Consider the following 12,497-nt stretch of genomic DNA (forward strand, 5'->3'; position numbering starts at 1 on the left):
ATCCTCAGACAAGGCAAAAGAAGAACTGATAGTTCTGAGAAAAGGAGGCACTGGACCCCACCCCACCTGCCTCACAGGGCGGTGACAATGATCCCAGTGAAGGTGCTTTATAAATTGGGAGAGTGAAGAAAGAGGCATGTTATGCAGAGAATTCAGCTCTCCAGGGAGGAGTCTGGTTGGTAAAATATCTGTGTTCAAGTGGAATTTCCAAAACTTCAGTCCCTTGGACCCAAAACTCTACTGGTCCCCAAACTCTGCATCCTTCCCCCAGCCAGCTTCTGCCCTCACCTAGCGTGCAAGCCCCTCAGAGCCCACCAGAGGGCACCGCACAACACGGGATGGATGACCAATGCATTGGCTCTGCTCCCGGAGCCGCTGCACACCATCGACCACAAGGGCTTTTCTGCTGCCCAACGGAGCAGAGGGATGGAGGGAGCAGTTCTTAAAGTCATGCCTTCACTCCCTGGACATGCTCTTCTATCGCTACCAATTTCTTTTGTGCCTTCACTATGTACTAATCATGTTAAGTTCTTCACACGCACCATCTGGTTACATCCTCACCAAATCGTTGTGGTAGGTACTATCATCTCCACTTTGCAAATGGGGAAACGGAGGCTTAGAGAGTTTAGGTAACTTGCCAAGGATTACAGATCCGGTAAGTGGCAGAGCTGGGATTAAAATCAAGGCAGCCCCATCTGACTTCAGGGCCTCTGCTCTTACTCCAGCCCCAACTTGTGCCTGATCATGGTATCCCACGTCGCTCCTGGGCCTCTCAGTAGTGGTCCATCATCCCACAGGTACTGCCTGCCTAGAAACTGGGCTTCCCAGCTCAGGTTGTTGGTGGCACCCTCACCCCCTGCAACACCTCTACTCCTGCCCACACTGCCCCCAGGCTGGTCTGCTCCCCCACTTCCCCAGACTCCCCCACTGGCCACTCCCTTGGCTTCACCAGGCAACCAAGACTGGCCTTCTCACACAAGGCAACATCTTCAAACACACTGGGGTCCTTCTCCTGGAGGGGACAGCAGTCTGGCCCAGGAATCCTGAGGCTAGACTAAGCGCCAGCAGTGGTGGTACCTCACAAGTACCCTTGAGCAAATCGCTACCCCTCTCTGGGCTAACCTTGACTCCTAGACTGAAAAATTGACTAGAGGACCCACAGAGCCTTCTAGCTCTGGGCTGCATGGGTCCAGAGCAGTGTGTCCTATGGTGTGTGTTGAAATGGAGAGTGGGGACACAGGAATCCTTTCTGCCTCTGCATAGGCTTTAAGTCTACTCAGCCTCCACTTCACCACACCCCACTGATTAATCCTACATACCCTCTTCCTCTTATCTCAATGTTCTACTCTCCCTCACTCCATCACACACATACACACACATATGCAGACACATGCACAGACATACACAGACATATACAGACATATACACAATGCATGCACACATATGTACAGACATACACACATAGCCATACTTAAAGACATAAGTGTAGACCTTGTACAAACAGACACAGACACGCACACAGACAGGTGCACACTCAGGCCTACCCATGGAGACATGCACAAACAGACATGTGCATATACATGCAGAGACATGTCACAGACACAGGCTTTCTGGCCAGACTTTCAATCAGGCAGTGTGTTTAGGGGTGAACAGTAATTCCAAAGCTCTCTGGTCTCCACAGTCCTACCTTTGCAGTGGGGGGTTCAAGAGGGTGTATTGGGCCAAGAAGAATGACAGTTGCACTCCAAAGCACCCCAGGGGCCTCTGTGGGCAAAGCTATGAGAATAACTGAAACTAACACTTGTCCACAGCTGAGTCTGGGTTAAGGAGGAACATCCAGGTGATCAGGGATCCCTAAATCTACATTTTACTTCACAGTGTTCTCTGGATGCTTCTGTCAGGTCCTGTATGCCAGCTGGAAAGGCTTCAGAGGAAGGTTAGGAGGGGTCCCTGAGCTCAGCGAACCTGAGCTCACCACAGTCAGCCATTGCTTGGCTTCTGTGTGCTGTGCAGACCAGAACTACCAGCCCAGGAAGGGGGCCAAAGGCAGGGTCAGTACAGAGCATCATCACTCAGCCCAGGAGTGCCCCTGGTATATCTGGGGTCTACAATAACACTGGATGGTCTTTTCCCAACATTGGCCATCTGTCTGTGCTCTGCGAAAGGACCACAAATTCCAAGTGTGTCAGAGCATAATGTCACTGGAAGGGGTAACCCCCTCATCCATTCATTCCTTTACTTATTCATTCATTTAACAAGGACTTAATGAACTACCAGGTGCCACGTACTGTGCTAGAGGTTAGGAATTGAGAGAGAGAATCCTTTTGGCTTCAAGGGGTAATTGGAAGAGTAAACTGCAACACAGTATGGTAAGTGCTACTGAGAGAGGCAATCATCTTATGAAGAAGAATAGTAATATTGAACTTCTATTGAGTTATACTTCAATTTCTCAGGCACTATAGGAAATGCTTTCACTCACTGTCCATTTAATCAGCACAACAGTCCTACGAGATAGACTCTAGCATTATTCCCATTAAGCAGGTGAAGAAACTGAAATGCAGAATGATTCAGTAATTTGTACTGAACTGAAATCCAAAATGCTCCAAAATCCAAAACCTCTTAAGTGCTGACATGATGCTCAAAGGAAATGCTCACTGGAGCATATCGTATTTCAAATTTTGTGGATTTGGGATGCTCAACCAGTAAGTGCAATGAAAATTTTACAAAATCTCAAAAAGTTCCAAACACTTCTGGTCCCAAGCATTTCGGATAAGGGACACTCAAGACGCATGTGGTGAAAGAGCGAGGCCAGGGCAGAGGCAGGGTTTGAACCATGACATTGCTGAGTCCTGGAGACTCAGAGTACTATGGGAACAGAGAAGCATCCGCATCAGACAGCCATGCCCAGAGTGATGAAGTCACACACCAGTAAGCCTCAGAACCAAGGCCAGAAACTGGCCATGGAGCAGGTGGGTCCCAAGCCCTGGTTCCTATAGGAACCCATTCATTTCCCATGCTACTCTTTGGGTTTACTCTGACAACTGAGGAACAAGGAAAATGCCTTTTTGTCTTCTGCTAAACTCTTTCCCTAGGAAATCTCAGCTTTTCCAAAGCTTCCATTTCAAATAAGTCAGCATCACCCAAATCTGTATCTTCAAAACCTTCACGGGCATTACAGAGTCACTCATCCTTCATGTGCATCCAACTCAGTGTGTCCAAACCACGCTTGGGCTCCCTCTGCATCCCTCTGCACCTAACCTGCTCTTCCTTCCATGTTGCCCGTCTCAGTGAGCAGCCCTGCCTGCAGCTGAACAAACCTACCTCTGCCCCATAAACCAGCTTGATCTCCAATCACCCACTTCTCTCCATCCCCCTTACCCTGCTGCGTTTTCATAACTTGGCCCTCCATCGCTCTAGCCTGGACTGTGCCATGCCTCCTATTGGGTGACCCTGTCATGCTCATTTCCAATCCATGTCCCACCCTGAAACCAGAATAATTTTTTAAGAAAAACCGATGCTATCAATTCTCTGATTGAACCCCTTTAACAGCTTTCCACTACCCTTATAAAGTCTAAACTCTTTCACCTGAATTTAAAAACTCTCCAACTTCACCTTGCCTCTTGTCACCATCCCTGCTCTTCCTATCTGTTAAAATATTCATTTCGGTCACACAAACATCCTTCACCTCATTGAAAACTGTTTCCTTGCCTCCAGAGCTTCACTCCTCGTTTGCCTCGGCTTAGAACACTCTTCCCACTCCTGACTTCTCTGCTTGGCCATCTCCCACTCATGTTACCAGTAATGGGTTAGACCACGGGTTGGCAAATTTATCTGCAAGAGACTAGATAGTAAATATTTTAGGCTTTGTGGGCCATGTACGGTCCCCGTTATATATTCTTCTTTCAAAAAAACGTATAGCTCTTTACAAATGCAAAAATCATTCTTAGTTCACAGGCTGTACAAAAACAGGCCACAGACTAGATTGAGCATTTAGGCCGTTGTTTGCTGAGTCCTGGTTTAGGCATCGCTTCCTTCACAAATTTTTCCAAGGCTGTCTGTCCCTTAGTGTCTTGGGTGCCCCTATATATGTTGCTACAATGCTCTGCACTTGCCCTGCTGTGACAGAGCTTATTAGTGTTCACCAGAATTCACGCTGTCCTCTTCCTGGGTTCCCTTCCCTAGTGACTGAGTTCTGGCCAATGAATTATGAGCAGGAATGTGTGTCATTTCCAGGGCTGGCCCATACAACTCCCTCACACGCACTGCTTCACGTCTACTCCATCTGGTTGACTGAGGATGGAGATGATCCCCAGAGTAACCTTGGAAACCACATGATGAAGACGGCAGAGTCACTCTCAGCCTGGATCCCAGAGTGACTGCATAGAGCAATCCCTGCCCCTACTCCTTCCCCTACACACACACACACACACACACACACACACACACACACACACACACACAACCTGCGACCATGCTGAACTATTACATGGGAAAGAAAAATTTTCCACTCTGTCAAACAATGATGTATGGATCTACTTGTGACTGTAGCCTGGCCCACCCTAGCACACTCTCACAGCACTTAATCACACAATCACAGCTCATATGAGTGCTTATTTAAGCTCTGTTTTCTGTGCAAGAATAGGGACCTTATCAGTCAATTCCACCACTGTCTCAAACATCTAGCATGAAGCATAGCACACTCCCAGCAAATAATTGTTGAACAGATGAGTACCTGGGATCTCATTTATCAGAGAGCCCTTGATCCCATGCCTGGGTGGGGGCAAGTATTGAAAGGCCAGGAGCACAGGGGAGAGCACTCACCTTCTTTGCTAACACCCAGGCAGCCCTTCAGCTCGGGCAGTGAAATCACCTTGTCTTTGTTCAGGTCACAGTAGTCAGTGAAACGCCGGGCACATTTCTTGGGCTTGGCTTTCTTCTTCACATAGCGCTTGAAGGGCTTCATCTCCCGCTTGTTAATGTCATTGCTGCTATTGCTGTCCAGCTGGCTGAAATACCAGTGCACCACCCGCTCCTCCAGGGTGTGGCTGGGGTCGGGCTCTGAGAACCTGGGCCATGGACAAACACCCCCACCCCAGAGAACACCACTCAGGATCTTGCAGGAAGCATCAGCCCTGGTATGACTGCCCCCGGGAAGGTCAGGTAGAAACAGCTCCTCCAAGCCAAAGTCCACCCAGAGCGGCTCAGTCTGTGATGGCATCAAGCCATCCTCTCCGACTCAGATCCCAAGATTGGACCACTCTTCTCAGGGCTCCCCAAGTGGGTAATCCTTATTACACAAACATGCCTCACCCTCTACCAAAACCAGAAATGTTCTTGTACACAACGGGTGCTCAAGACAAATTGGCTTGATCTAATTTGCTGAATAAACCAGAGCTGGAATCCAAACTGTCCTTCCCCTTGCCTAGCACTCACTGCGGACCAGCTGCTCATCACACGTAAACATGTGCCCTGGGGTGGATGTAACTGTGGGGAAGATGCTGTGAGCACCCACTGTACACCCAGTGCCAGTCCAGGGCCTGGAGGGTGCACCCCTGGCCTCAGGTGGCTCACTGTCTCTAGTAGACAGAGTCAAAAAGGTGAAAACAGTCATGACGACTAAATGTGGGGTGTGAGGTTCCCATGGTCCATCACTGCTGGACACCCCATGCAGTGGGAACGGAGAGAAGAAAGCAACTGGGACAGACACAAACAAAAGTTCTAAAACTGGAAAAGCCTGGACCTACTGGGGATGAGTCTCTCTAGCCGGAGGTTTTAGTCAGGGGGTCTGGGGCGGACCCAGGAAACCACATATTCACCAGCATCACCAGGTGATTCTGCTGAGAAACGCTGGACTGGAGTCACCAGGAACACTTCCTGGTGTCCAGATGTAGAGTCACAAGCACGTCTAACACAGCCCCTCATCAGGTTACAAGACCAACATCTACATCTACATGTGTAACTACATGCAATGGCCTACCCACCTACGTTATTTACTTAACTGTGTCCTATTTTCTCCCAAAAAGGAGTCAGAGTGATAACTACTATTTACAATTTTTAAAGCCAACAATGGGTCTATGATAGAGGGGCTTCCTGGGATCACTAACCAGGAGAATGGAACCCCATGAGCCCCATGGCTCCTGTTCCCAGGGTTTGACACTGAGTGTATGTGATCTAGTGTATGTGATCAGGTGCAGCTTCCCCTGGGGAAGGAGAATAAGGTTGAGGTTGGGAGTCCCACACATTCACATCCTCAGTGTGCAGGGCACTGGGACAGAGTGCATGACTACCAGAGGTCAAAAGACGGGCAGAGGGCTCACTGTTCCACAGGGATCCTAGACCAGGGTCCAAGGCCTGTCTGCACATTCTGAAGCTGTTCCTGGTGGGAAAACTATTCAAGGCACTTGTCATGCCACCCTCTCTTCTCTGGGGTTTGCTGAGTTTTCCAGAAGGGAGATAATCTCTGACCCCTCCCCTGTGAACAAGCCAGCAAACTCCCTCCTCTTCCATCCCCCCAAATAACCTCCAAGTTCAGCGAAAAGTAAGTTCCATTATGGAGGGGAAAAACAGCCAGTCATCCATCCTTGTTAGATGCCTATTCCTAATTAGGTGAATTTCAGTCTTGGGCAGGTACTCCGGACATCCTGGACTGATTCCAGGAGGACGCAATTAGTGGATCTGCCAAGGGGACCTCATCCTGACAGGTTTAACTCAGAGAGTACCTGGCGGAAGGTGTGAGGGGGCCATGGAGAGCTGCCAGCTGCCTCTAACTCTTAGGAAATCTGCTTAGTCTGTCATGGAAACCAGGCTGAGGAGGTCTTTGAAACAGGCATGAAGTTATTCACTGCAAAACTCAGATTTTGTCTCCGCCAGCATACACAGTATTCTGAGGTTTTCCATCTTTCCCTATTTTACCTGCAATATTCACTCTTAAGATGGCCCCTGCAGTGTATACCAGTTGCAAAGGCAGAAAATTCTGTTGGAATGCTGTTGGTGCAGGTAGGGGAGTGACCTGCCTGTCTCTGCCTTTCCCCAAATAGCAGGGAGGACACAGGCTGCGGGGGAGAGACGGAAGGCCCCTAAGGAAGGAACTCGGTTCTCTCAGGCAATGGGGGAGGCAGTCAGGGACCTTCCCACTCAGCCCCTCGCCAGGAGCCATGAGGGTTCCAAGGCAAAGGCAGCTCTTCCTTTAACCTTTAGGCTCAGTATAGCGTAATGTCTACCTAGAGGCTGGAATAATAAAGCCTCAGTCACTGAGACGGGAAGGGATGAGGTCATCCCACCCAGAGGCCCTGCCAGGGGAGGCGCGCTCCCTCCAACACGTGTTTCTGGGGCTCCCGCCTGTCCAGCTTTCAGCAACTCCACTGATAGAGCTCTGCCACCCTCCTTTGCGCTGTTTTGCAGCAAGAAGCAGTTCTTCTTCTGACTTTACAACCTCCAAGAGTTTCCTTACATGCCCGAGAGTGACCATCATCTGGCTCCTGCCCCTTTCCCTGCCTTTCTTCTGATTTTCCCTTCTTGACATCTCCTTGCCAGAAGAACAACATTTTGACTCTCTTCACTCCCACCAAGACCTCCCAGTGCAGGGCAGCCACAGCTTCTGATTGCTGCCCCCCACCCCGCCTGGCTCCCAGCCAGGGTGGAGATGTGCAGCGTTTACTTCCTCAGGAGAGATCCTCTGAGCCCCTCCAAGGAGTGCCTCTGGGCTCCGTCTAACACTGCCATGACCCACAGCCTGCCCTGTGAGGCCCAAGGGTCCTGCTGCCTTCCTCCCTCCTTCCCAGCTAGCATGATACTCTCTGCTTCTGAACTCCTTTGGCTGCCAAAACAACCCCCAAACTCCCAAGTAAGAGAGCCCTACCTCTACCTGTAAGCTGGGTAGCCCTAGGGTCATCTTTGGAATTCAACACTTTGGCCAGGCCAAACTCCAACTACATTAATAGCAGAAATTTTCAGCTTTGAGTCCATGAGGGATTATGAACCCTCTGAGAGCCTACACAAAGATATGAGCTCTCTCTCTAGAGAAATGGACATACACAAAGAAGTCTGCAGATTTTAGGAGATTAATGGACTCCCTAAATCCCATTCAAAGTCCATGGACTCAGGTTAAAAAGAAAAAAAAGACAAAAAACAAACAAACAAACAAACAAAACCCTTGATCTAGAGGAATGGAGGCTCTAGCCATGGCCCAAGAAGAAGATGCTTAAAGAAGATGGAGTGAGACAAAAGACAGCAGCTGGAGGGGTTTGGGGATAGTTTCCCTATTTCCAACAAAACTATTGAAGGCAATGGATTTAAAAACTCTGTAAATCAAGTTTCTGACCTGGCAACAGCCTTAAGTCACAGATGAGGTTGACAGCAGGTACCCACTATGCTTTGTACAAGCTCTTGGCTAAGACTGAGATCCAGCAAGAGTCCTAGCATAGCAGTAAGTGTGTGCAAAAGAAGACCCAAGAGGCCTCTGTTAACTGAACAGAATCTGAGATTTTTCCTGGGGGAGTGCTGGATAGACATGGAGCAGGGAGGCCTCCCCCAGAGCTTCAGGAATCTCTCGAGCAGTCTTTGCTGGAGACTTTCCATCACAGTTAGACCCCCTCAACCACAAAGCCATAGCCCAAGAAAGCCCAAAGCCTTGCCCCTTCCCCTCCCAGTTCCAGGCTTACACCGGCCTCAGGCTCCCAACCTGTCTCACATGAGCACACATATATTCCTGGAGGTTAGGACTGCTGGATTCAAAGCTGCTCATCAGGCAAAGGCTGGGGACCTAAGTAAGAGGGAGCAAGGGCTCCGCAGGATCAGCGTAACAGCACTCACTTGTCCACACTGCAGACTTCTCCACGGGTAAAGTTCTACTTCTACTAAAAGGGCTCACTAGGTAGGTAAAATATCCAAGTTTCCTTGGATATGGTATGAAAAGACACACCCAAATGATACCAAATTCCAGATTTTAGAAGACTATGGTTCAGACAACATGAGCCAGACAATGCTAGTGTCTGCCCTACCTCTGGGCTGTTTTTGTGGCTGTCCTGTTGACTTCTGCCTCCAGGATGAGGAAACCCACTAGAGCCAAGTTCCTCCCCAAACTGGCCCCACGGAGCCTTCTCCCAGTTTCAGAGGTGACACAGGCCACCCTTCTCCCACAGCACTTTCAGTTTTGCTTCTGCAGCCTCAGCCTCGCCAGGCCTTGGCTGCAACGCACAGCTGGAGAGCCAGCTCCGCTTACCACAAGGAAACCTGCTTTGGCCAAGATCTTGGGCCCAGTTCTGCTGTCCTAAGCAGTTTTAGAGAAGGTAAGGCGGGACTGCCTGGAGGCACTAGCCAAGCCAAGCAGACCAACTGAGCCCCGTCTGGAGTTGGGTCCAGGCCCCGCCAGCTGTGCGGGTGCGGCTGGGAAATGCCAAGTCAGCCACATTCCAGCCTCTTCCTTGCAAAGCCATCAATGGGCAACCACACTGGGCAGGAAGGAGGAAGCCACAGTACGGTCTCCCCTCGGGGGACCACGTGAAGGGCCAAGAGGCTCACACAGCCCTTCCCACCTCCCCTCAAAGTTGACTTTCCCTAGGGGAGGGTGGAGCCAGGAGAGGGTTCCCCTGCTCTAGAAGACTCTGCCAGCTGAGATCTCAGAAATCTTCCTTTGGGACTGATAAATGCTAATGGGTGCCATGGGAAGGCTGATCTAACGGGGAGCACTGCCTCCTGGAGCCCTGGCCAGAGGGGCCAAAGGGATAACTCACTCACCCAGAAAACATTCACCGTGAGGGACTATCACCCAATGATATTTGCAAGGCACCCCCTCCCACGCAACTGCCATAGAGTTTTCACAGACACCCCATTCTACTCTGCCTATTTTTAGATATTTGTGGCACTGCTTTTTGCTACTAAATCAGGCCAGAAAAGGGAGTAGATGCCTCCCACTCTTCCACTCCCCACATCTAGCAAGTCTTGAAATCCTATTGATTTCTTTATAAAAGCTTCAGCAAATCATCCTTTTCCCACAGTCCATGCCCTCATCACCTCTCACATTGACACTTGCTATCATCTTCCTGCCTACCTTGCTCCCCTCCAATCCCGCTTCCATAGTGCCATCAGGATGACTCCGCAAAAATGTCCACCTAACCCTGCAGCTCCCTTCTGCCCTGCATCTTGAATCCCAGGGCGTGGCACCAGCTGGGCTCTGCCCAGCTCTGCAGGCTCATCTCCCCAACCCGACTCCCAAATGTGAACCATACTACTTCTTACAATTCTCTCCACACTCCCTACCCTGTTGAGTGTTCACACCTCACTACCCACATGGTCCCCTCTGCTGGAAAGCCCTTACCCCTGGTCCATCTAGGTCAGGCATTTCCCATTCATAAGTGAAGATGGGGCTCCACGGTCGCTCCCATGGAAAGCCTTTCCTCGCACGCCCTGGCTTCCCAGGGTCCCTACAACACTTTCTTAGCCTCTATTATCCCACTGACTTTGTACTGCAGTCATGTGGTTGTTCTGTATCTCCCCTCCAGGCCAGAAACTATCCCCTTTTCTTCAGATGCCCCAGAACCTAGCATGGAGCTCATACCAGGGGCAGGTTGAAACGTGAGAGTTGATGCAAAGCCAACATCTCCATGCCCGACAGGAAGTAGACTGGGAGGAAGACACCTTTTTTCTGTACTGTTCAAACATCTTCTATCCCTTTTTCCCACTGTCCCCAAGTGGGACTGTTTCCCTGGCCTCAGCTGATGTCCAGCTTTAACTACTAGAGTCTGAGAGGATAAAGGAGGGATCAGATGTGGCTTCCTTAACCTCATGCCTGCAGCCCCAACTCTGCCTGAACTCCACAGTCAAAGCCAAAACCCAGGATGCCTGGATTTCCTAATTGTCTTCGTCAGTCCTGTTCCAGACATGCTACCTGACCTCCAGCTTCCCCATGCCTCTGCTCCTCCATCACACAAGAGGGACAACTGGCCAAGGTCTGTCTGCATGGCGCTCCAAGTCCCTGGGTCCCGGCCACGGTGCCCTCAGGCCCTGGTTACAAAATAGCACCACAGTAAACTTGACAACTGGCTCCAGCCTTATACTTGGTCTTTTGGTGGTCGGGGTAGATCCTCTGATGTGTGCCAGAAAGAGGTCTTATCAAAACAGGGATCCATCCATCTATCCCTGTCCCTCTAGCTATTTATTCATTTAACATATTTTATTGGGCACCTACTATGTTCCAGGCACTAGTCTAAGCTCTGGGAATACAGGAGGGAAGAAGACAGAAAATGTTTCTTCTCTCATAGAACTTAAATTCTCACTGGGTTTGGGGAGACAGATAATATATCAACAAGCCAGCAAAGTATCAGACCGTTATATATGCTAGGCTGAGAGTTAAAAGGGGTGCTGAGGTACAGGGTAAACAGGCAGCTCTTGCAGATTGAGTGCTCCTGGAGAAGGTGACATTTAAATAGATAAGCAGGGGCCAGTCATTGGAAGATGGGGAACTGAATTCTAGGAGCAACTGACATACAGGTCCTGGAACAGACAAGAGCTTGACTTGTTCGAGGAACCAGAACTGAGGAGAACCAGGAGAACCAGTGCCTGGAACACAATGATGGGAAGGAAAGGAATATGTGAGGAGAGGTGGGGCCAGCTAGGTTGTCCTGAAGGGCCAGCCCAGGTCAGAGTTAGGGCTTATGCTGAATATAGTGGGAAGATCTGGGACGGCCTTAAACCCTCTTACTACGCTGGTAATCCTGGCAGCTACCTTCCTGGATAGCAGTTTCTCTCTTTCTTCTCCCTTCCCCCACCCACTTCCTTGATTTCTAAACTATTTCTTGGAGCATCTTGTCTGTCTTTTGACTAAAGTCCAGCCTCTAGGTAACATAACTACCAAAGGCAGTTCAAATCTTTCATTCCCATCAAAACCAAGTATGGTCAAGCTAATATGAGCTTAAAATGAAAAACATGTTTTGAAAATAATTATTTTTTTGAAAAATCTCTTCCAACTCTAAATCACACCTAAAATAGAATGGAAAAAAGATCCTCTTCCCTAAGGACACACTGATATTAAAAAATCATAAATTTCTTAGCTTTCATTGCCTGTAAAAATCCCTTCTGTCTGTCATTTGAGGATAAGGCACAAACCTACCTTCCTTCCCCTGGCAGCAGGGCCCATCTGCGTCCCCCACCTACAGCGGAGACCACGCAGTGCTCTTGGGAAAGCAGTCAGGGGGAGCTTGAAGTCCTGCCTCCTTAGGACTCAGGCAGAACTGCAGGTGGGACCCATGCCGGGTCACCACTGAGGGAGCCATGCTGGGGTCCTTCCGAGGCCTAGGCTTTTTCTCTTGGTTGCATTCCTTGCCTTATGGATAACAGCTCTGCCTCTGGGCAGATGCCGGGGAACTAGCGCTCCCTCCTTAGTGAGCCATAGAAGTTCAGAGGCAGGCTTCCCATCTCTGCCAAGCCTAGGGTACCTCCCTTGCTGCTGTAAGGAGACTAAACACCCCCCTGCTTGTCTCCACCAGTCCCTGCTGTGCTTC

The 12,497-nt window shown here is 49.8% G+C and overlaps 1 protein-coding gene across 7 annotated transcripts in view; it reads right to left on the reverse strand.

Moving 5' to 3' along the window:
- Positions 1–12,497, reverse strand: part of LOC105472908 (SPARC related modular calcium binding 1) — a 149,911-nt gene that overhangs the window by 4,004 nt on the left and 133,410 nt on the right. For all 7 annotated transcript variants that reach the window (XM_011726503.2, XM_011726502.2, XM_011726501.2 and 4 more), the window contains exon 11: positions 4,822–5,066. In XM_011726503.2, the coding sequence (XP_011724805.1) occupies positions 4,822–5,066 (245 nt within the window). The remainder of the gene's footprint in view (positions 1–4,821; positions 5,067–12,497) is intronic.

The sequence above is a fragment of the Macaca nemestrina genome, chromosome 7, assembly GCF_043159975.1.
Source record: "Macaca nemestrina isolate mMacNem1 chromosome 7, mMacNem.hap1, whole genome shotgun sequence".
NCBI lineage: Eukaryota > Metazoa > Chordata > Mammalia > Primates > Cercopithecidae > Macaca > Macaca nemestrina.